This window comes from Cnephaeus nilssonii (assembly GCF_951640355.1).
Source record: "Cnephaeus nilssonii genome assembly, chromosome: 4".
NCBI lineage: Eukaryota > Metazoa > Chordata > Mammalia > Chiroptera > Vespertilionidae > Cnephaeus > Cnephaeus nilssonii.
In genome coordinates this window covers 17,691,521-17,716,175 of record NC_137075.1, presented here as the reverse complement: position 1 = coordinate 17,716,175, position 24,655 = coordinate 17,691,521, and the positions used below count along the sequence as shown (strand labels likewise).

General features: G+C 40.6%; 1 protein-coding gene across 4 annotated transcripts in view; it reads right to left on the bottom strand.

Moving 5' to 3' along the window:
• Positions 1 to 1,945: 1,945 nt before the first annotated feature.
• Positions 1,946 to 24,655, bottom strand: part of MCM10 (minichromosome maintenance 10 replication initiation factor) — a 40,885-nt gene continuing 18,175 nt past the window's right edge. For 3 of the 4 annotated variants that reach the window (XM_079768404.1, XM_079768406.1, XM_079768405.1), the window contains exons 8-20: positions 24,128 to 24,295; positions 22,750 to 22,866; positions 19,970 to 20,169; positions 18,551 to 18,651; positions 17,329 to 17,439; positions 17,128 to 17,245; positions 15,005 to 15,233; positions 13,763 to 13,907; positions 12,779 to 12,897; positions 10,598 to 10,711; positions 7,894 to 8,039; positions 4,200 to 4,242; positions 1,946 to 4,110 (exon numbers count right to left, since the gene is read on the bottom strand). In XM_079768404.1, coding sequence (XP_079624530.1) covers positions 4,027 to 4,110; positions 4,200 to 4,242; positions 7,894 to 8,039; positions 10,598 to 10,711; positions 12,779 to 12,897; positions 13,763 to 13,907; positions 15,005 to 15,233; positions 17,128 to 17,245; positions 17,329 to 17,439; positions 18,551 to 18,651; positions 19,970 to 20,169; positions 22,750 to 22,866; positions 24,128 to 24,295 — 1,695 coding nt within the window. In that variant the 3' untranslated portion in view covers positions 1,946 to 4,026. Of the gene's footprint in view, positions 4,111 to 4,199; positions 4,243 to 7,893; positions 8,040 to 10,597; positions 10,712 to 12,778; positions 12,898 to 13,689; positions 13,908 to 15,004; positions 15,234 to 17,127; positions 17,246 to 17,328; positions 17,440 to 18,550; positions 18,652 to 19,969; positions 20,170 to 22,749; positions 22,867 to 24,127; positions 24,296 to 24,655 lie in introns of those variants that run through there. The other variant, XM_079768407.1, reaches the window with a different exon arrangement.

Sequence of the window (24,655 nt, the reverse complement as noted above, 5' to 3'; positions counted from 1 at the left end):
TCTGGCCCCGGGTCCGGGTGAGGCCGTGGGCCCCTGGATCCGGGTGAGCCTGGCCCTGGGTCCGGGTGAGGCCGTGGGCCCCTGGATCCGGGTGAGCCTGGCCCCGGGTCCGGGTGAGGCCGTGGGCCCCTGGATCCGGGTGAGCCTGGCCCCGGGTCCGGGTGAGGCCGTGGGCCCCTGGATCCGGGTGTACCTGGGTCCCAGGTCCGGGTGAGGCCGTGGGCCCCTGGATCCGGGTGAGCCTGGCCCCGGGTCCGGGTGAGGCCGTGGGCCCCTGGATCCGGGTGAACCTGGGTCCCGGGTCCGGGTGAGGCCGTGGACCCCTGGATCCGGGTGAGCCTGGGTCCCGGGTCTGGGTGAGGCCGTGGGCCCCTGGATCCGGGTGAGCCTGGCCCCGGGTCCGGGTGAGGCCGTGGGCCCCTGGCTCCGGGTGAAGCCGTGCCCCTGGGTCCGGCCGAGACCAAACCAGAGGGAGTCGGACCTGCATTACCACCATTTGTCCACCATCCAGAGCTGAGGGGTCAGTACCGACATGTACTCATAAGGAACTGGTGGACATTGATATTGGGTCTCAAAAGAACTGTTGGTCCAGCAAGAAACTCACTACAGACTGACTCATTTGCCTGTCAGCATAACTATTATTGCTCGTCGCACATTCAATTCTTATAAGTATATCTCTAGTGACACATGATTTCGCTCATCTAGGGGAAATGATGAACAACATGGACTGATGAACAAGAACAGAACCAGAAACAAGGAGGCATCGATCGGACTATCGGGCCTCAGAGGGAGGATAGGGGAGAAGGGAGAGATCAACCAAAGGTCTTGTGTGCATGCATAAGAGCCTAACCAATGGTTAAGTTCAACAGGGGGTTGGGGCATCCATGGGGAGGGGTGTGGGATGGGAATGGGGGGATGAGGACAAATATGTGACACCTTAATCAATAAAGAAATTAAAAAAAAAAAAAAAAAAGAAACTCCAGAATCAGTACTTACAGTGGTGCTTTTGTGGTCACTGATGGACACGTACATGTGCAGAGCAACAAAAGTTTTGACTTGCCTAACACACAATCCCAGCTGAGGTCAAACAAAGCATCACTCTTGTTCAGCTACCTCAAACAAATATCCTTTCTGTGATGTTCCTCACACTTTTGTGCTTTTGCTGTTTCAAATGGCCCCCAAGCATAGTGCTGAAAAGTGCTATCTAGTGTACCACAGCTTTTTCAAACTGCTGTCAACTTGAATGAACTGATTTCTTCTTTTGTGTCTTATTTTCTTTAGGCATATTATCTTCTTTCCTCAATAATGGCAAATACAGAATTTCATTTTTTGAGCCACCCATCCTTCTTGAGAGCTGTATTGTTTCCAAATCTCCACTCATGAGATCAGAGATGCCTGAATTACTTATAGATGGCTGCTATTTGTGACACAGACTTACTCTCATTTTAAAAAAGTAACGTTATCAGAAATTTAATGTTATAAACATCAAACTTTACTTGTATCATCATCTATTTCTACACAAAAGCCCAATTTAGGAACTATAAACTTTGCTGTACACATCAGCCAACGTGTAATGATTTTAAAAGTTGAAAACCTGAAAATTTTTAAAAGTTGAGACTTTTGTTTTCAGTTCTCTTTGGGGCAGATTCCACACCAATCATTACTATTCTATATCATTGTTTCCTAAATTACTTGTTTTCCTTTTGTGGTTCAGAAGCGAAAATGTATTTCATTTATTTCGACAAAACTCAAAAGAAAGATGATTTTCTTTAAAAAGCCACTTATTTCCTCCAAACAGAAAAAGGCAAAAAAGAAAAATAATCTATCGTGAAGGTCAGTACATTCTCCATGATTCTCCGTATAGGACACAGCCAGTTTTGTTCTGTGTACAGAACCTGTTCTGATGGCCCATGATTATACAATAAGCCCTACATTGCCAATAACAAGAAAAATTAAACACACACTTTGGTTTTATATGAAAGCATTTATTACATGCTGATAAAGAGGGTAGGATTAAAAGATTGATCTCACTGATTAATCCTATTTTCAATGCAAACAAGTCGCCCTGGCAGCCCATGTACCCCTTCTAGTCCCTGAATATTTTAAGAAAGTGCGGCGCACACGCACACAAACACACACAACCACCTCAAATGAAAACTCCCCAAGATCTAGAGTACCTGAGTAGTCTTCAATTAGAGGAATAGAGAGATAGAAACATTAATGATGAAAGAATCGATAGGCTGCCTCCTGCATGCCCCCTACTGGGGATCGAGCCCACAACCGGGGCATGTGCCCTTGACTGGAATTGAACCCGGGACCATCGCAGGCTGATGCTCTTTCCACTGAGCCAAACTGGCTAGGGAGTCATTATTATATTTTAAAATCATATTTATATTTTAAAATCATTTTAAAATTTAAAATAAAACTTTAAAAAAAGCATCAGATTCAGCTCACCATCAATCTTTATAAGAATATTACACTACTCACATACAAGATTCAAGTGAATACGGACTCGGATGCCCTTGTTTCAAACATGAACATGTTCTCACATAGGAAGGGAATTTCTCAACGAGCAACCTGGAATTCAAGTTCTAGGCAGCTGCTCAGTTGTGACCTATTTCAAGTACATAGCTCTGTTTTAAGTTTATGGGACAAATAATCTCCTCTAAGCGAGCCATTAAAAATACCAGTTTCAAGTGGGTTTAGTTCTAAAAGAATTAAGCACTTTATTGTTAGTTAAAACTGAAAACCCAATACCTCCTGGAAATAAAATACTCCTAAAAATACAGTTATTAGGGTATGACCTTAGGGGGAAGCCCAAGGGCAGACATAGCACCTTTTACTCACAGAGAGTTTGATGAAATCTAAGGCACGTGAATTTTATTTTACTCTTATATACCTAAATCACCTCCCGTAATTGTCACGTTCCTACCATAACACCATCTTGGGAAAACCTAACCTCCTTCGACCGAGAGCGCAAATCCCAATACAGTGATCCTACCAATTTACTTGATCTTTAAGTGATATTAGCATTCATTTGGGTCAAATGGTATTTGGAAAGCCAGGTTGCACAGGCAGAGGAATCTCCTAAATGGGATTTTCTGATGATAATTTGCCGGAGCTTGAACTATAATTCTTGATGTATATAATAAAGTATATGTGCAAATCCCAAACTCCATTCTTTATGAATGCTTCTGTTTTTCAGTCATGCTTCATAGCTTCTCAAATGTTGCATTCATTTTGGTTAAAGGTTTCAACTTCTTTAAACGGTATTTTAAAATGAGATTTTTAGGTATTTGCATTCAAAGCTCCACAATATTGTATGGGCAGAGAGCCATACAGATAGGACTTGAAATGCCAGTGCTTTGGTGACTTAATCAATTAAAAACAAACAAACGAAAAAACCAAAACAGAGATAACAGAACAAAAAGAAGGAATCTGGCTCATAATATCAGTATATCAACACTATATTGCTATACCAAGGGCAATGATCATAATTATCTAGATGAATAAAAGCTATATATTTACAGAATATGAATGCTAAAAGACACATTTCAAGATCAGTCAGTCCAACTTTCCTCCTTTTACAGGTAAGGAAACTGAAGCCCAGAATTTAAGCGACTTGTCTGGGGAAAGCTAAGTTAATTCTTTTGCCTCTGTGTCCATATAAAAACCAGAACTTTATTGCGATAAAGAAGTGATACTGCACACTCTATAACCCAAGAGATAAAGAAACACAGAATCTCAATTTACCTTCCAGTTTTTGGGCAAAGAATTTGTATGAATGTGGCTATCAGTACTGAGAACACAGAAGATAAAGATATCTTGACTTTCCACTTACAGGTTAATGTTAAATTTGGTATTCAATCAACACAATGAAGGGGAGTATGTAGGCAAAGCTCGTAGGCTTAACCAGCACTTGTTTTGACTGTGTCAATCAGGAACCTGGGCCACACAGAACCAATCCTTGCTTTCCCAGACCCACAAGAAGCACTGTAGGTTGTGGGTATCTGTCAGAAGTCAGGGCTATTTAAGGCTATTCAGGAATTTGGCATGTTCTTCTCCTCTTGGTAACAGAGTTTCTCCTCCTATTTTTGGACCTGTCTTTTCCTAGAAAAATGAAAACAGTTTCATAAGAAATGGGCAACATTATTTGCATGGGTCACTAAAATCAGTCATCTTATAAATGCCATATCTACCTTTAGCATTCTGTCCCGTTCCCATTTGAAGAGGCCACAGTTACTGAAACAGAAAAGATGAGATTTACTCAGCAGTCAGATATGGACCCACACACGTACAGATCAAGCAGAGGCTGATCAAGGTGACACTCATATTACAGGCTATGGTCAAATGGTACTGACAATACACACTCCAGTGATTTCAGAAATGGTCTTTAACTCTGTAATAAGCCAGATACATCAGAAATGGAATTTCTAATGATAGGATGGCAGACTTGTGCACATGGTAGGTGATGAATACAACCTTGATTCCTACTGACAGTCACTAAGATGACACTGGGATTTAGGAAGCTAGCCTAAGGCTTACCCGACCACTGTCTCTTTTTCTGGAACTAAAATATTGTGATAAAAAAAGAATTAATCTTGCCCAGCCATCATGGCTCAGTGGTTGAGCATCAACCTATGAACCAGGAGGTCATGGTTCGATTCCTGGTCAGGGCATATGCCTGGGTTGCAGGCTTGATCCTGTGTGGGGTGTGCAGGAGGCAGCCCACCAATGATTCTCTCTCATCACTGATGTTTCTATCTCTCTCTTCCTCTCTGAAATCAATCCTATCTAATAAAAGAGTAATATGCAAATTGACCATCACTCCAACACACAAGATGGTTGCCCCCATGTGGACACAAGATGGCTGCCACAAGATGGCCAGCAGGGGAGGGGAGTTGGGAGGGACCAGGCCTGCAAGGGAGGGCAGTTGGGGGCGATCAAGCCTGCAGGTGAGGGCAGTTAGGGGTGACCAGGCTGGCAGAAGAGGGAAGTTGGGGGTGACCGGGCCTGCAGGGAAGGGCAGTTGCGGGGGACCCAGGCCTGCAAGGGAGAGCAGTTGGGGGGAACCAGGCCCGCAGGGAAGGGCAGTTAGGGGTGACCAGGCCTACAGGGGAGGGCAGTTAGGGGCAAACAGGCTGGCAGGGGAGTGGTTAGGGGGTGATCAGGCTGGCAGGCAGAAGCGGTTAGGGGCAATCAGGAAGGCAGGCAGGCAAGCAGTTGGGAGCCAGCAGTCCTGGATTGTGAGAGGAATGTCCGACTGCCCGTTTAGGCCCGATCCCAGTAGGATCTGCCCAGTAGGATCGGGCCTAAACGGGCAGTCGGACATCCCTCGAGGGGTCCCCAGATTGGAGAGGGTGCAGGCTGGGCTGAGGGACACCCCCCTCCCCATGCACGAATTTTGTGCACCGGGCCTCTAGTAATAATAATAATGATACTAATAAATAATAATAATAATAATAATAACAATAATAATAATAATAAAAGGATTAATCTTTTTCTGGTCTGAATAATCTTTCCTCCTTTTTTATAACGCAAACAGGGTCACTCTCTTATTGTTCAAGTGGCCTAAAGATGCTTGTTCTCCTTTTTTAACTTGGTGGATGAGTCCCAACTCTGAGAAGGGATGTGGCTACTATGGGGAAAGTTTATCTTCTGTAGAATTTACTCTGGGGAAGAAATAGAGGAACAGAAAAGAAATGCAGAGAAAACACAGAAATATGTCTTACACTTGGGTCTGGGGCATCGGGGACTGCCTTATCTGCCTCATTCTTCTTCCCTATCGTTTTGTAGAGGAAGCCCTGGCATTTGTCTTTTCTTTTCTTTTTATAATACAAGTGCCTGACTTAAGCTTTGTTTGCTATTTCAAAGAGGCAACTACTTCAAAGATGGCTAACTCAACAAACACATTGCCAGCCCAGCTGCCTGCCTCCCCACATTCCTTTGTTTTAGAGATCTAATTTAAAAAACTGACCATCTGGGCTACTTGTTTTCTCTTCCTGTGCTTTAAATTCCCCCTCATGTTTTAAATTCACCAATAAAGAGTGAGCCTTGGAAACCCCAGGCCCCACTCTTAACCCCAATAAAAGCAGGACCCCAGACCAGTGTGCTCTGTCTCCAGGCTTTCCACAGGGACCTTGCTGTGTGGCCCCAGATGTGCTGTGTAATATTTAGGTCTCATAAGTAATAAACCTGTATCTTTTCAGAGTTCCCTGATGGTTATTGCTGAAGGGCATCCTGCAATCATAGTAAGACCTACTAGGGCTGGTCCAGCCAAAACATTGGTTATTGATAGGCTGAGACCAATACAAAACGAAGTTAGATGATACTAGTATTACTAAAAAAAAAGAAAATCACTGTTCTAGTCAGGGGTCAGCAAAAAAAAAAAATTCAACCCATGGGCCAAATCCAGCCTGTACTTGTTTTCGTAAATAAAGTTTGATTTGAACAGAGCCACAATAGCAAAGCTGAGTAGTTGTGAAACAGACCATGTGGCCTCTTTGCAAAGCGTAATATATTTACTATCTGGCCTTTTACAGAAAGTGTCTGCCCACTTCTGCTCTAGATCTAGAACTGACAAGAGAAGACCAGAGAAAGCAGCTACTCTTACAAAAATAACAGTGTCACCTGGAGGCCAAAAAGGCACAGTGTGCTTCCATTTGTGAGCTGTACTTAACTGCTTATCCTTAATGAACGGAATTTCTCTGTACTCAAATATTTTACATAAGTTGTTGTCACAATATTTTGGAGAGAAGTCAAGTAATATATACATAGCTACTTAAAACAATTATCTAGAATGAACAATTCACAAATCAGCTCCTGACAAGGTGATGAACTAGTATGATGTTCAGTTCAAGTCCCCTTCCTCCCAAATCAGACCTGGGGTAACTTGAAGTGAGAGCGAAGCATGGGTTTCAGAAACAAACAAGCAAACAAAAAGGTAGTGTGAATACTCCGGTGAGATACTCTTGGGAAGACTAAAGGTGATCCTGAAATTGCCTCAAATTCCAAAGGATCAATATCATACAAATTATGTCCTTTAAAGAACCATGTAATAAAGTTAGAAATTAATGACAATAAAATCTATCCTACATATTTAGAAATTAAACATTACTAACCCTTGAGTCCAAAAGGCAATCATCAGGGACAGTAAGAAATATATTTAACTACCCTTTAGACTGCTAGAGCGGGACTACTTAGACGGAAATGATTGGCAGCGCAGGTCTGTTTACACCAGCATCACCACAAACACAGGAGGACATGGTGGCTATGGCATTATGACAGATACCATGTCATGACTAATATGTGGTTATGCAGCACATGTGACGGTACATATATAAGGAGAGCACCAAATGGACCAGTGATGGTGTCCTACAAGCTGCGTGTGATCAGCCACCCTGAACTCCAGAGGGTGTGGTTCACGGTGTGTTCTATGTGAATAACACCCAACACAATAGCTGTCTCTATATCTGAAGTTCCCCCCCAAAATAAAAATAAAACTCCTTAAGAGTAGAGGGAAATAATCCCATCTCCTAGCCCTCAGCAAATACACATATTCCCTAACCCACCTTATCCATACTTTATTTAATCAACAAACCTGAGGACCTACTAGAGCAGCGGTCGCCAACCTTTCGGACCTAACGGACCACCAGTGGTCTGCGGACCACCAGCTGGTGACCGCTGTACTAGAGGTCAGGCAATGCGTATTGGGGATAAAGCAGTGAAGAGGGCAGGATCCCTTCTCTGCAGGAGCTGTAAGAAGGCACGTAAATAAGGCTTGACTCTCACAAAGGATTGTCCAGTGTTTCAACGGGACAGCACCATGTGGGAATTGAAAAAAAGTGTTCAAGAAGTCCAGATGGGACAAGAAACTCCAGGCAGTTCTCATACCTGCAATGCTTTTTGGGGAGCCTGTCAAGGGAGATGCATCTGTTTCCACAGGGACACTTGAAAAACCTTTTGATGCCGTCGTGCCAATGGTAGTCATGTTGCTCACTGACGCAGGTCTCCAAAGGCTTGAAGTGGGTATAGGCACACTGCATAAAACCAACACATGCAGTCAAGAGTTTGAAGGAGAAACTGTGAGCTACGACAGCAATCTGTCCTCTCGTCATGACCCAGGTGCTTGCTAGTGGAGTGACCACCTTCTCTCGGCTGTCATGAGCCCTGTGATTTCCTGGGTCCCTCATTCCGATACCACCTTTTCTCATGTTTGCCTCAATTTCTGGTCAGGCACTAAGTACACAATAATCTTCTCTGACATCAAGGTAATAGCCTGGGCAGGGCTGTCCTGGACTCACTGCAGCCCTGGTTTCAGGACACTGAGGCATGGGGCCACTGAGGAAGTGGATCAGCAGCTCATCCACTTTCCCTTACAAGCCTCTGAAAGGATATAAGCTTACTAACCCTATTTTTTAAGTAGCAAAACCAAGACAGATATTAAATAATTCATTTAATTTTGATTCTCAGAAGGACTGAAGATAATAAGAAATGATGGCTGAAGCTCGAAAAAGATGCTGGGATAGTACAATGTTAATTTCTGCTAGTTACACTGAGTCTAGATAAATAATTCCAGACTTTAACAACCTCAACAAGTGCAGAGCAGCCCTGGCTCAGTTGGTTGGAGTGGGATCTCGTGAAGGTTGCAGGTTCTATCCCCAGTTGGGGTGTGTATGGGAGGCAACCGATTGATGTTTCTCTCTCTCTAAGATAAAAAAAAGAAGAAAAAACAACAACAACAACAACAACAACAACAAAACAGTGCAGAGCAGAGTGATATGCCAGCTGTCGTAGGCAGAATAATGCTCACCCCACACAAAGATGTACACACCTATTAGGTGATTTTAAGAAAGGGAGGTTATCCTGGATTATGTAGGTGGGCCCAAAGGAATCACAAGATGTTCTTAAAAGTGGAAGTGAGACAAAGGAAAGGAGGTTTGAGTGATGCCATGAGAGGCTCCAACCTGCCATTGCTGGCTTTGAAGAGGAAGGAAGAGGTCACAAACCAAGGAATACGGGTGGGATCTCAGCCAGGAAAGGCAAGGAAATGGTTTCTCCCCTAGAGTCTCCAGAAAGGAATACAGCCCTGGACTGTAGCCCTGTTAAACCCACACAGACGCCTGACCTACAGAAATGTAAGGTAATAAATTTGTGTGTTTGTTTTTTAAATATATTTTTATTGATTTCAGAGAGGAAGGGAGAGGGAGAGAGAAGGAGGGAGGGAGGGAGGGAGGGAGGGAGGGAGGGAGGGAGGGAGGAAGGGAGGGAGGGAGAGAGGGAGAGAGAGAGAGAGAGAGAGAGAGAGAGAGAGAGAGAGAGAAACATCAATGATAAAAATTGTTGATGGGCTGCCTCCTGTATACCCCACAATGGGGATCAAGCCCACAACCCAGGCATGTGCCCTGACCAGGAATTGAACCATGACCTCCTGGTTCATAAGTCAATGCTCAACCACTGAGTCACGCTGGCTGGGCATTAAATTTGTTTCAAGCTACCACATCAGTGGTCATTTGTTAAGAGCAGAAACAGGAAACTAATACACCAGCTATGTCCTTAGGTTTGCCACTTTGTCACAGTAAAAGCTATCATCTGAGGTAAAACCTTTACTTATTCTCCAAGGTCTGAACTTTCTTAAGGAAGCTCTTTTAGTTGTGGCTGTTTCAGGACCATTTTCTAAATGTAAAGGAAAATCTAAGGCTTTATAAAGAATAAAGATATAAAAAATTGTTTTTGATAAGCTAAGCCTCTTCCTCCTCTTCCATGCAAATCAGGCTGACTAGCAGGCAGGGAGAAAATGACTGGTAATGATATAATATAGTGCTCAGCAAGAGCTTCTTTGGGAGCCAGTTTTAAAAAAATTTTTTGTGTGTGTTTTTTTGGGGGGAGAGAGAGAGAGAGAGAAAGAGAAACATTGACTTGTTGTTCCACCTAGTCATGCATTCATTGGTTGATTCTTATATGTGCCCTGACTGGGGATTGACCCTGCAACCTTGGCTTATGGGGACAACGCTCTAACCCACTAAGTCACCTGGCCAGGATGGGGGTGGGAAGTCATTTTCACATTAATGTTGAGGAATAGGGAATTTATTATTTTCTCAGACTTAGGATAAAAATTCTGCAAACACAGACAATAATACAATTCACACTGCCTTGGGATTCAATTTAGTAGGTTAAGTCCTGAGTAGGAAGAGACAACAGTAATTGGTCATATCATGATATTCCAGATCAAGTCATTCAACCAAGGTCCCAGGAGCTGTGAACTGAGGATGTATGAGAAACTTGAGAAAGACGTAATAACTTGGGTCCAATAGGCAAAGGGGAAGAGACGTTAAAGGCTTGTCTGCAGAACTGGGAGCTGAGGTCAAATGAGAGGAAAACCTCACTACAAATGCTCCCCCTTATCAGAGCTCACTGGACAGTGGGCATAAAGCCAGCTCCTGGGCTATCGTAACAGTTTTGTTTTCAGTGTAAATAAATGGCTTAAGCAAGACTCTGGTCACAAGATATGGCCCCACATCCCATAGATTCATCATGTTCCGCTGAGTCACAACAGCACAACATAGGGCCCACGTTCAGACCGTCTTCCTGCACTCACCGTCTTGCATGTCACCACTCGACATTTCACTTCTTTGATGTTTCTCATCTTTTCTTCCATTTGTTCTTTTTTCACCAGTGGCTCAAAATAGAGTTCTTGCAGCTCAGCCTCGGCCTGAAATGGCAAGGCATACAGGAGACCTTTATCAAATCCAACATATACTCAGACAACAGTTCAACAATGGAATGGAATAAACTTCCTGTCAATGAGGACCACTTGATAATAGCTTGGTAAATGCAAACCAAAAGATGATCATAAGTAGACACAAGTTCTTGACATGCAAAAAAAGAGTACAAGAGCATGTGATTTTTTAAAAATATACATTTTTATTAACGTCAGAGAGGAAGGGAGAGGGAGAGAGAGATAGAAACATCAATGATGAGAGAGAATCATTGGTTAGATGCCTCCTGCACGTCCCCTACTGAGGATCAAGCCCGCAACCCAGGCATGTGCCCTTGACTGGAATCAAACCCAGGACCCTTCAGTCCGCAGGTTGACACTCTATCCACTGAGCCAAACCAGCTAGAGCAAGCATGTGATTTTTAAAACACTAAATACAAACTTAAAATATTACCATTACTAACAGTGTCACCATGTCAAGTGTGCACCAGAAGGGAACTAGTCCTATTATCCCAATACAGACTCCAGCTATGGACGGTACTCACTCAATGGCTCCCCAGCAATGACAGCCCACTCTATTCTATACTCTTCTCCAGACCAAGCACTTGGTAGGAGCAATCCTTCCTGTTTGGAACAACAGGGAGGAGATATGAGGGCAGTGAGATATTTATAGCAGAATGTGGCCACAGGTCTGGAGTTAGTGCAGCTAAGACATAAAGTCCCAGGGTCTTTGGTGGCCACAACAGGAAAGAAGTTCAGCTCTACAGTCATTTGAGCATCTTTCCTGATTTCATGTCCAGTAAAAAGATATGATATATAACCTTCTCATTAGTCATTTGCTAATCAAAAGAATAGCAGATCATTCAGAGTACTGGCACTAAATGGGGGTGATTAGTGTCCCCAAGAGGACATTTGAAAATCTGTGGGCCTTAACCAGTTTGGCTCAGTGGATAGAGCATCGGCCCGCAGACTGAGGAGGATTTTGGGTTCGATTCCGGTCAAGGGCATGGACCTTGGTTACTGGCTTGATCCCCAATAGGGAGTGTGCAGGAGGCAGCTATTCTATGTTTCTCTCTCATCAATGTTCGTAACTCTCTATCACTCTTCCTTTCTCACTGTAAAAATCAATAAAATATATTAAAAAAAAATAATCTGTGGGAGCACTTTTTTGCTATTTCCGTAATTGCTACCCTTGCTATTGGCAGGGGCCAAGGCTGCTACGCCATCTGCAATGCACAGAACAGTCCCCCATACAACAAGGGTTTTCCTGAATGTTCTTTGGGACATGTGGATGAAAAATCTGATTATCACCATTGAACCTGCTTTATATAAAACCCTACAATATGTGTGCATGGTTTTAATATACACTGAATATTCTAAGAGTGCATTTAGGCAACTCTTATGTATATGGAGGGACAGCTGCACATTGGTGTCTTCACAAGTTTCCCAGGATTATTCACCGTTAAAAAATCACATTTTGAAAGAAATAGGCCCATGGTATTTAAGTTACTAAGAAAACATATCTCTATGAGTCTTCCTTAATATCTGTCTCAAATATTTACAACACTTATAAATCTAACACTCTACTTCATACTTCAATATTTCTTCTAGGGTGTTGTGTCCATGTACTTACATAATAAAATACATATTTTTAATATAAATATTTTCCTTTTTCTTCTTACATTACATTTAAGATATTAACATTTCAATAAAATTAAACTAGTTAGGTGATAACATCATCATAAATGTTATTTCAGGATAATAAGGGAACAATACAAAATACTTATTGTTACAAAGGGGTACTGGGAGTGTTGGGTTATTAGCTGCTGGTTTAGAGCATTTGAAATGCCAATATAAAAATATTTGAATGGAAAAATCCCTTTCACATTGCAAGGCAGAAAACAGTAGATAGTGGTGATACATTAAAAAAAAAAGTTAAGTTCACAAACTGACATGCAGCTACATCCTGGTTGAGGTAAAAGAAACAAATTCTTAGTCCCACAACAAAGCACTTCGAGTCTGAATGGCAGCTCTACCATCTTTAATCTTTTGAGCTCTTACCTCCTTTAGGATCCCTGTGTGCTTCGATTTTGCTTTTAGAATTTTCTGAAATTCTTCAGATTCCAGGTAGGCAAGCTGTTCTCTCCTTTTTTTCCTGGCAGGCTCTAATTCATCCTCAGCTAGAGCAGAAAGAAAAAGCAGCTTGTATAGCCCACCTACTGTCATAAAACAGTGGGCCTCACCCACTCAGTTTCCTTCATTCTCTCTGTCTCTGCCCACCAGTCCCTTCAAACTTAATTCACCCCACTAGCTACCAGCAGAGGAAGGCTTCTAAAAAGTGAGCTGAGATGCAGAAACTAGAATATGGGAGGCAGCAAATTTGATCATTGAATTAAAATATTTTTCACCTTAAAACAGGTACACTGACTATGAAGAGAGATAACAAATAACCTATTTACAAACTGATGATAAAATGACATTACCAACTTCAGTTTTTAAAATAAAAATAAGGCAGCCCTAGTCGATTTGGCTCAGTGGATAGAGCGTCAGCCTACAGACTGAAGTTGTCTCGGGTTTGATTCTGGTCAAGGGCACATAGCTTGGTTGCAGCTTAATCGAGTATGGGAGGCAACCAATCTATGTTTCTCTCTCTTTCTCTCTATCTCTCTTTCTCTCTCCATCCCTCCTTCCCTCCCTCCCTTCCACTCTGTCTAAAAATCAATGGAAAAAATATCCTTGGGTGAGGATTAAAAATAAAATAAAAATAGGGCAATTCTAAACAAAGGAATTCTACTTCTTTCAAAGTAAACCTTTATATTTATACATACAAAGATCCAATGAGTAATCCTTTATTCAAATTTTCAAACTGTGCATAATTTCAATTTAATGCGATTATAAAAAACGAACAGTCCCAGTTGTGGAAATTCTATTTAGGTATTCTACCCAGAGGTAAACTGAAGTAAAATAATTACTTGATATCAGAAATGCTGGTTATGGCTTAAACACTTCCTTCTCTTTTACTGTGAACTCTGAAACCTGCAGTACCTTGCGGAGAGAATGTGGTATTCTTTTCTACACGTGCCTTCACTTCCAGGACATCTTCGGGGTAGTGTTTCTTCTTTTTAATGCTGTTTGGGTCTGTTTTTGAAAGAATTTGGCCTTTTGCCCTTAATTTGGTTATAGCAGCTAACTAGAAAAAAGAGAAGAGAGGGAGATAAAAATCTAAACAATGAGATAGGCATTTGTAGCTCCATACCCCTTTCCAGTTATTAACCAATAAATTCTGGCAGCTTTCAAATATAAATTGGCAAACTATATCTTCATTTTATTTAACATTATTAAAATTTAAAAGCATGGGAGACAGGTCTTATAACTTAATAAATAAAATCTCCGCTTATTTAAATATCGTAAGTTTAACATCAGCTAGTCTATAGGCTTCTAGACCCCTAGAGGAACCGCAAAAACATTTTGGAAATTTGTTTTAGAATCAGACAGAATTAGGATAGAATTCCAGCTCAGTCACTTACTGGATTGTAACCTTAGTTACTTAATTGTTCAGCCTCAGTTTCTACATTTCTAAAACAGGGATGATAGCACTTCCCTATCTTTGAGGGTTGTGTGAATGAAATGAGATAATGCATGTGAAACACACACTTGGACACAAAAAATAGCATTGTCACATCTATCACAGGGACAGGAACAGTGATGAAGACATGCAGTTATTATTATTATTGTAGGTACAGCTTTGGCTTACAGCTCGCCTTTGCCTTCCATGTGGTTATTGCTGCTACTACAGCAAAGAGAAGACAACTCAAGACAGGGTGACTCCGGAAGGGGAGTGGTGGAACGTGCTGAGCAGTGAGGTTTTGAGCACTCCCACTCCCAATTCAATCAGAGCAACTCCGTTATTATGTCTATAGACTAGGCTTCTGTGTAAGATTTCTTTTAAAGGATTCTGTAAACCACTATTTTACCATCTTGCCTCAATAATTTCAAGAATTTCTTTCCCTAATGCCAGTGTCTCCAGTTATAAAACAGTATCTTCTTCTAGGCTATCTCCTTCAGCCTGACAAAAAAGTGTTGAGATAATGGCTAATTCTTTTGGACTAAATTAATGGCATTATGTTGACATCATTATCATTTAAAATTTCATTGACTCTAACGATCATGATCAATAAATAGCTACTGCGTGGCTGTCGTTCCTGATCATAGATATATAAAGTGAGAAACTCCAGCCATGTCTATGAAAAGCAAATTCAAACGCTGAAGAAAACAAATACCAGTTACCTTTTTGGCTTCTGCTAAAGCACTCAGTTTTGGTTTTGGAGGTGGTGACACATCAAAAAAGAGAACATCATCTCCTTCTGAGATGCCCCTCCCCAGCTTGGGCACCGGTGTGGGTGGGGGTGCTTCCAGCCTGGGGAACTCGGCCCCTGTTGGTGGAGACCGAGGAGGGGGCTGTCGAGAAGACGATGGCACAGCTGGGCTGGAGACCTCATTTGAACTTTGTAAAAATCTTTAAAGAAATACGCAATCACAAACTTTGCAAGCACAAAGTAACAGACTGAGAGACTGCAGGTAGGCCACCACCTGATGGGTAGCTGTCAGTAAAATTTCCCTTTCTTGGTTATAATTCAGATTAGCATGCTATTAAGAAGAATGCTAGTTTCATTAACTCTTCACTCCTCAGTTGTCTGATTTTTCATTGAAAAAGCTCTAATTGTTTTACCAATTTAGAACTGATTACTATTTTTATCAATTAGCTTTCTAGTGGGTGCTGTTTACAGCAGCGGTCGCCAACTGGTGGTCCATGGACCACTGGTGGTCCGTGAGGTCTGAAAGGTTGGCGACCGCTGGTCTATAGAACACAGCCCTGAAGGTGAGCTATGGACTATATTCCTAGCCCTCTGATTAGTCTAGGAATTCACCTAGATCTTTAGGAATTCACCAAATCGCTCTGTATTTTAGTTTACTCTACTGGAGATAACTCATGTCATATATTTGGAAGTCCTTAACAGATAGGTTTTATAATTCCCATGGTGACTACTTTACATACAGTTTTAAGAGCTATTTAAAAACAAAAATCAGAAGTCATCTAGTCCAAACCTCCACTGTATATATGAAGAAATTGAGGCCCAAGACCCATTTGCTCATAGAGACAGGCTCAGGATTAGTAGAAGGTAATCCCAGGCCAGTATTCTTTTCTTTTTTTAAAATATATTTTATTGATTTTTTTACAGAGAGGAAGGGAGACGGATAGAGAGTTAGAAACATCGATGAGAGAGAAACATCAATCAGCTGCCTCCTGCACACCCCCTACTGGGGATGTGCCTGCAACCAAGGTACATGCCCTTGACCGGAATCAAACCTGGCACCCTTCAGTCCGCAGGCCAACACTCTATCCACTGAGCCAAACCGGTTAGGGCCCAGGCCAGTATTCTTGTCACTACCACAGTCTCACTCTTGTCAGCAAACTGCCTATTACACCCTGCCCAAAGATTATGTTTAACTTGTTCAGCCAAATTCTGAAAAACTACAAATTATAATGCCTTTAAACTGACAGGTGCTCTCTTATTTCCCACAAGGTCCACAACTCGACATATATTTTTATGTCCATATGTACACAACATACACACACACACACACACACACACACACACTTATGTCATCTGTTGGCACATGATGAATACCTCTACAGATATCCCATCCGCACATCACATATTATTGTAAGGTACAGATGAAACACTGTAACACAGTGCTCAAGGTACATGTTAAGCACCTGTGATAGCTCTTATTACTATTCAGATAATTTGAGCTAAAGAATCTTTGAGATAATCAGTAAGTTATATAATGTCTAACACTGGATTGTACACCTGAAACTAATATATGTCTACTGTAATTGAAAAATAAAAATTTATTTAAAGTAAAAAAGAAAAGGATCTTTGATTAATTTACCTTCCATATTCATACCCACTTGATTTTGTCTCTAAATTGACTTCATTTTCAGTGCCTCATTTTTATCATTTACCTCAACAACTGCAAAATCTACTCATTGTTCGGCCTGTAATTAAAAACCTAATTGTGGCAAACTAAGAAACAGGAGTCAAATAGGTCAATACATACTTCCCCCTTCCCCCAGACCCTTTTCAGATGTCATTCCTTTCTTTTCCACAGTGATATTAATTACTGTAACCTGTATCACTCAGTCTCAGGATTCACAAACATAAGTCAGAAATATATAACTTTAAATGCTATCTATTTAGGTTATGTCAAAATTATTTTAACACTTTTAAAAGTTAAAACTATATCCAACCATCCAAAATGTAAAGTGTATTTTTTGAAATCTCTGAAGACATTTTGAGGATTCCTGAATGAGTTATCCAAGCAGGGATATTAAATGTTACTCTTACCGTTTCTCGATTTCTTCTGATTTCTTCTTCCTCATCTCTAACATAAGCTGCTTCTGTTGCTTCAGGAGGGCTGATGCCGAGATAGACTGGAAAGCAGGTTTTGGGCTTCCCATGATCCCTAAAACACAAGTCATACATTGAAGGGATTCTGGGCATCAGGAACTCAGATATGAATGCTAAGCAGGTACAAGCTGACTCTACCTGGTGATTTGGCTTTGGCTAAATGTTGTTTCAAGTTCCTGGCTCCAAATGTGGGCAAGTCCATCAATTCTCTGAATTCCTCAGAGCAAGACAAGCTCTTCTGGGCTATTCCTGGAATATACAAACATCAGCTTTAGAGGATCTGAAATTTAAACCATTCCATGTTATGTGACATTACTTTTATTTTTTAAATATATTTTTATTGATTTCAGAGAAGGGAGAGGGAGAGAGAGATCGAAACATCAATGATGAGAATCACTGATCGGGTGCCTCCTGCATGCCCCTACTGGGGATCGAGTCCGTAATCCAGGCATGTGCCCTTGACCGGAATCGAACCCAGGACCTTTCAGTCCCCAGGCCAATGCTCTATCCACTGAGCAAAACCAGCCAAGGCTGACATTACTTTTAAACTCTGCCTTCATAACTTAAGTCATTTGTAAATGAATTAGATGGAATGCCAAGAGAAAAAAGGATCCTTAACCTCTAATCAGGCTAGTAGGACAAGGGAATGGCAAATATAACTTATTTTGAGTAATGACTAGAATACTCATATCTGTGGGGTCACATCATACACTATTTCTGGAATATGCACTATGGATAAGGATCCACACTAGGCCCTGACTGCTGTTATATGAAAAGTACAGGGAGAAGGCAGCATTTTCTGATCTAGACCTGTTTTAATGAAAGATAACAGATGGGTTTGACCAGGAACATGATACTAATGATTCTAATACTGGACATTAAGAGTTAGACCCATGCCAAACCGGTTTGGCTCAGTGGATAGAGCGTCGGCCTGCGGACTCAAGGGTCCCAGGTTCGATTCCGGTTAAGGGCATGTACCTTGGTTGCGGGCACATCCCCAGTAGGGGGTGTGCAAGAGGCAGCTTTCTCTCTCATCGATGTTTCTAACTCTCTATCCCTCTCTCTTCCTCTCTGTAAAAAATCAATGAAATATATTAAAAAAAGAAAAAGAAAAAGAGTTAGACCCAGATACATCAAGAAATTTTAAAAAGCATACTAAGCTAAGACACAGCCAAGATGAATATGCTGTTTTCTCTTAAGATGCTGCCAACTAAACTTGATTCCTTCAGCTTAGGCCATATTACTAAGATAGTGAGGAGTGTATACTCCTAATTTAGAGTACAAAATGTGACAGCTTTTAATCCTAAAGACTACACATTTAAGCAACAGAAAGAAATGTAGTTTTGAGAAACAAAGTTACCGAGTTTTTGTTGAGTTTCCTGAATGATCAAATCTGTGCCCTTCACAACCAGATTAGACAGAGTGGTTTGAATCTTCTTTTTAGGAGCGCCAGCTGCTGCACTGTAATGACAAGTCACCCCCAAAGGAAAATCACTGAACTTCAGTGTTCTGATGAAGTGAAGACGGCACAGAAGTACGCATATTACAAACTGTCAAAGTTTCTCAAAACAGCATATAACTAGACTCTTAATATCATGACCCTACAGCATAACTGGTGAAAGCATTATATCACAGATGTGAAAAACAGCAACCTGCAAATTTGCTTGAGGCCATCTGGAAGGAAAATTTGACAAAAGAAATAAAAAATATGCCAACACTTTAATCAAGAAATCTAGGAATTTATCTTAAAATTATTAATGACTATGCAAAAAAACAGGATATTAACAAAAGCTTTATAACAGAAACACCATTAAGGAAATGGTTTAAATTATTGCAGGGTCATGTAAAAGAATACTATGTAGCCACTAAAAATAATGCCGCAAGTAAATACTTGATAAAGAAAAGATTAATTATTTTGTTAAAAAAGTTATAAACTACAGATACAGTATGAAATCATTTTAAATTACTAAAAATTTATACATATGGAAAAAGAAAAACCACCTAGAAGCAGCTGTAACAAGGAGCTAACATATACATACATATGTATTTTAAAATAATGTTTATTGCTTTTTGCAGTTTGGAAAATCACAGAAATTATCTCTAATTTAAAAATGAGCTTGATATTACAAAATAGGCAGGAAGTGAGAGTCCTCTTGCCTAATTTCTGTTGGACATGGGACAAAATCTATGCTTTGTTCTTGGATCAACTATAGCTCCCTTGTGCCAAGTCCCCAGACATCACGTACCCAGATGTGCTTTTCACAATAAGGGACACGGTCATCGATCACCTACCTCAGGGACTCTGGAGAGGCTGATCCCCAGAAAAGTGGCCACAAACGCCTGCCTTCCATGCCCCTTTGTGAAGCTGCATATTCATTCACTGAATTAAATATGGATTTCAAGAGGTTTGCAACCTTACTCTAATCATACATAATAAGGGAAATGATTTAAAGGATGTCAACACAATGATTAACAGTCTTTTAACTACCAAATAATCAGCCCCTGACAAAGTTCCACTATTCACATTAGAACCCAAACAGGAAGCATAGGCTTTTTGTTAAAGACCATTGTGACATGGCTCAATTTCTCCCTGTTCTGTGGCTTTTCTCTCTACCTGGGAATAAAAGAGGCCCTCATCTACCTGGTTCTAGGCAGTGAGTTATTAAAGGTAAAACCTGCACAACTCTTCTAGGACCATTACAGAAATGTACAATCACTAAGTTTATTCTTATCAGATAAGCAAGATCCTGGTCTCAAAAGCAACTCAAGAATGTCTTACACTGAGGCTGCATATGATGCTGAAGAAACCCCTCCATAGTAAAAACCATCCTGACACAGCCGTTCTCTCAGACTGATGCCTTTGCTGGCAAACTTCTTTGGAATTCGTCCTCCGGAGAAGGTGGACTGCAAGTCAGCTCGCTTGGCACTGAGCTTCTTATACTGGGCCTGGATGTGATACTGACAGTACTCGCAGTCCTTCTGCAAAAAGGAAGAGAGGCTGCCTCAGGATTAGGGGAACAGGCCAGAAAACAATATACACCCACAGGGTCCCTTTCTCCCAGCTTTGTGAGACACCATTCTGTGTGTAGAGTCCTCCCTACTGACCTCCAAGGCCATTTGCAAAGTGTAGTCATGCAGTGACCAGGGGAAAGAAGTTCCCTTAAATTCTAATTAAAGCACTAGTTAGGTAAAAAAAGTGATATAGTTCACTCCCTTTGCACTCTTTCTACAATCAAAATAACACCAAGTGAAAGAAGTCAGACACAAAAGGTCACATAACATACTGTATGCTTCCTCATATGTCACATATCCGGAGCAGGCAAATCCAGAAACAGGAAGCAGGTTAGAGGTCACCAGGAGATGTAGGTAAGGGGGACGAGAAATGTTTTTATGGGGTGATGAAAAAGTTTTGCAATTAGAGAGCTGGTGGTTACACAACAGTGAATATACTAAATAACACTGAAGTGTATATTTATGTGAATTTTACCTCAATAAAAATTAATTTTAAAAATAAGACAAAATTAGCTTCTAGTGAGATTTTTCTATTTTTCTGGTTGACTCTTGGACAAATGTTCCTTCAGTGAAAGGAACAAAAGAGAAACAGCATACTATTATTCTACTGGGTGAGCCCTTAGATATGGTGACAATGCTCACTAGTTCATCTGTGAAGCAGGAATGAGGAAAAAAAACAAGATGAAACCAAAATCTGTCATTTAATCCTTTCAAAGAGCTCTACGACATACCACTACATACCCACTAGGATGACTGTAATCAAAGACAGACAGTAGCAAGTGTTGGCTGGATGTGGAGAAACTGCAACCCTCACATACTGCTGGTGAGAATGTAAAAGCCACTTTGGAAACCACTCTGGCAGTTCTTTAAAATCCTAAACAGAGAGTCACCATACAACCTAGAAATTCCACTCCTGGTATATACCCAAGGAAACTGAAACATACATCGATACAACAAAACCTGTACATGACTGTTTATGGCAGCATTATGTATAATAACCAAAAGGTAGAAGCAACCCAAATGTCTACTTACTGATGAATACATGTGGTATGTCCAAACAATGGATTATTCAACCATAAAAAGGAATGAAGGGCTAATGAATTGTACACCATGAATGAATCTTGAAAATATTATGCCAAGTGTATGAAGCCAGACATAAAAGGCCACATGCCCAATTCCACTATATCAGTCAACCAGTGTGCCACAGAATTTTAAAACATGCAATACCTGACTATTTAGTCAAGGGCACTGAAATCTTTTCCCTTAGACTGTCAAATTGAAAAATGGCTTGGAACAGCATGGATGGACCTGGAGAGCATTATGCTAAGTGAAATAAGCCAGTCAGAGAAAGACATGTACCATATGATTTCACTCATATGTGGAATCTAACAGGATGAACTAAGAAATAGATGGAGAGCAGGCTGACAGCTGTTGGGGGAAGGGCAGGGTAGGGATTTGAGAGGCTGGAGTTGGTGGTGGAGGGACTGAGCAAAAAAGAAAGGAAAAAAGAAAGAAAAAAAACCTCATGGACATGGAGAATAGTGTGGTGATTACCAGAGGCAATGGGGGGCTTGGGAAAGGTAGAAGAGGGTATAGGTGGGATAAATGGTGATGGAAGGAAACTTGACTTGGGGTGGTGAACACACAGTGCAATATACAGATGATATACTACAGAACTGTACACTTAAAACTTATATTAACCAATGTCACCCCAATAAATTAAAAAAGAGAAAAAAAGACAACAGCCAACATAATTATAACCATCAGGTGTGAATTAATCAAAATTATACTTTTCTTTTTTTTTAAGATTGAGAAAAAATATATTTTTTGGTGTGCCGCAGAATTTTAGTAATTAGTTTATGTGCCATGAGATAAAAAAGTTTGAAAATCGCTGCACCTTATGAAATGTCCAGAACAGGCAAATTCAAAGAGATAGAGGGTAGATTAGAGCTTACCAGGGGCTGGATGAAGAGAAGAATGGGGAGTGGCTGCTAATGGGTATGGGTGTTTTTTTGCGGGGAGGGGGTAATTAAAAATGTTCTGAAATTACAGTGATGAAGGTTGCACAACTCTGAATATATTAAAAATAATTAAATTGTACACTTTTAAAAAGTGAATTGTATGGTAGGTGAATTGTATCTCAATGAAGCTATTTTTTTTTTTTTAAATTCTAAGAGAAGGTATAGTAAGCATAGACTAAACTAAGGTGTGCAATGTATTACATCATAGTGTTTGATCTCTGGCCCTACAAAGAATGGATAAAAGAATGGTGTAAGTTTAGAATTGAGGGTGAACTAAAATTCTGTTTCTTATACCTCCTACTCAGCTGGCAATAAAATATCACTTTTCTAAGAGGTGAAATCCTTCCCCTACTCTCAGCTTTTCAAATTGGCAATTATTAACCACACATTCAATTTTCTCACTTTGATGCTTCCTGTTATGTAGGAAACTCAGTTCCAGAGTGGTTGTTACCACTAAAGTACCAATAATTTATTCCTATGAATTCCTCTCTTTAGCAGAAAACATCCGAACAAGGCTGAAACCAACCAAATTAACAGTCTGTGTACATGGTTCTCCATTCTTCTTCTTTGCTTTACAGGTTCCCAGGTCAAGAGCTTCACCCATAATTAAGATCTTTTGAGGATGATCAATAGATAAGCACACCTGTAGAAAAGAAGTGGAATGGGAGTTAAAAGCAGATGAAAATATGATCTTTTATCAGCTAGAATGGATAAAAGAATGGTTGGTGTGAGTTAAGAAGTCAGTCTCAAGGAATTTGAAGTCAGTGCCCTATAAAATAGTTTTAGAAATGGGAGGTGTAGAAGACATATTTAGCTCTTTACCAATATCCATCCTCTCCTGTGTCTTTGCTATCAAAATCTTGATTTTATTTTGGTTGGCAAAGGCTGAGCATAAGGTAATGAATCCTATGCCCAGTTTTCCCAGCACTCCTTACATATAGCAATGTCATGTGACTATATTCTTTCCAACCAATGAGACCAAAGCTGGGATTGGTACAGAAGGTATTGGGGAAGCTTTTGCTTTACTGATAAAAGCCGATAGAGGAGGTTGGCTCAGTTCCTGCCTTGAATGGAGAGGTGATGGCAAGAGCTTCAAAGCCATCTTGTGACCAAGAGGAAAAGGCTGAGAGACTGGCAGACTTTGGTCCTGATATCACTACAGTGCCTATGTCTAGGGTTTTTTTTAATTATGTGAGAAAAACAAACCCCATTGTTTACTGTAAAAAGAAACTATAGTGAAGTTTTCCTGTTACTTGTAGCCAAACACATTGGAACAAATAGGTGAAGATTTGTTGCTATTCTCTGGTAAAAATAAGGAATGAAAAAACTTTGTCTCTCACTACTCCTGATAATAATAATCTGTCTACAACCAAGTTTAAAGTGTAGCTTTTTGCTGGGTCAGATGAAGAAATTGTATGTCCCCATTCACACCATATTAAGATTTACAATTTACTAGAGAATCAGTGGGTAGTACCAAAACTCTAATGATGCTTAAGAAGATAAAAATTAACTATGATTCTAAGTTGCAACTATGGTTGTACTAATCAATGGAGCAAAGTCCTCTCAACTATCAAACTGTAAGACCTTGCCATCTTGATATACGATGGAAATTTATGAAGGAGAGTTAAGGAGACCTGAGCTAAAAGTTAAAAAAACTCCAGGAACTTTGGAACTAATTCAAAAAGATATAATGAAAGAAGCTGATACAAAACAATTTAGAGCAGGTGGAAAATTCAGAATACTGGTGGGCGAGGAATGAACAAGCAAGCAAAAAAAGATTCACGGAGGTAATACTTTAAAAGCATGATTTATTATCTGAAAGTAGACCACTACAAATCTTGTTGACAGAATTTGATTAAGTTGCGAAGGCATTTCCCTCAATAATCACAGAAACAGATTCTTACCTCATCTGAACCATCCTTGGGCTTCATGGGGTTAGCATTGAGTAGCCCTATGACAGTACCCTGTTCAGTCTTCCAGAGTTCTCTGTGAACTTCTCCAAACAAGAACAATGACACATACCGTGTCAGGTCACGAAGATCATTTAGTCGCCAGATGCTAAATGTTTTCCCCTGGAACAAATATTTATTCTTCATTTTAATTATTTTTGAATAATGGGGTTAGACTGTCTCCATTTACAGTTCAAGTGTTCTACTGTGGAAAAATACATAACTATAATCCACCCTGAATATATAACCATCAGAATTTCTGTTAATTATAAATTAAGCCTTTCTCTAGGCGTTAGTACTACCCTTCATTTTAGAGATGAAGGTAAAGTTAAGGCAAGCCAGTAGCAAACTTGTTACTAGAGTCTCTAATTCTCAGGTCTAAGTAGTCAATGGAATAGCAGCACTGCCTTTCTAATCTCTCTCACTCGAACATTCAAACACACACACTCATGTGCATACCACACTGATATATATTTGGTAACC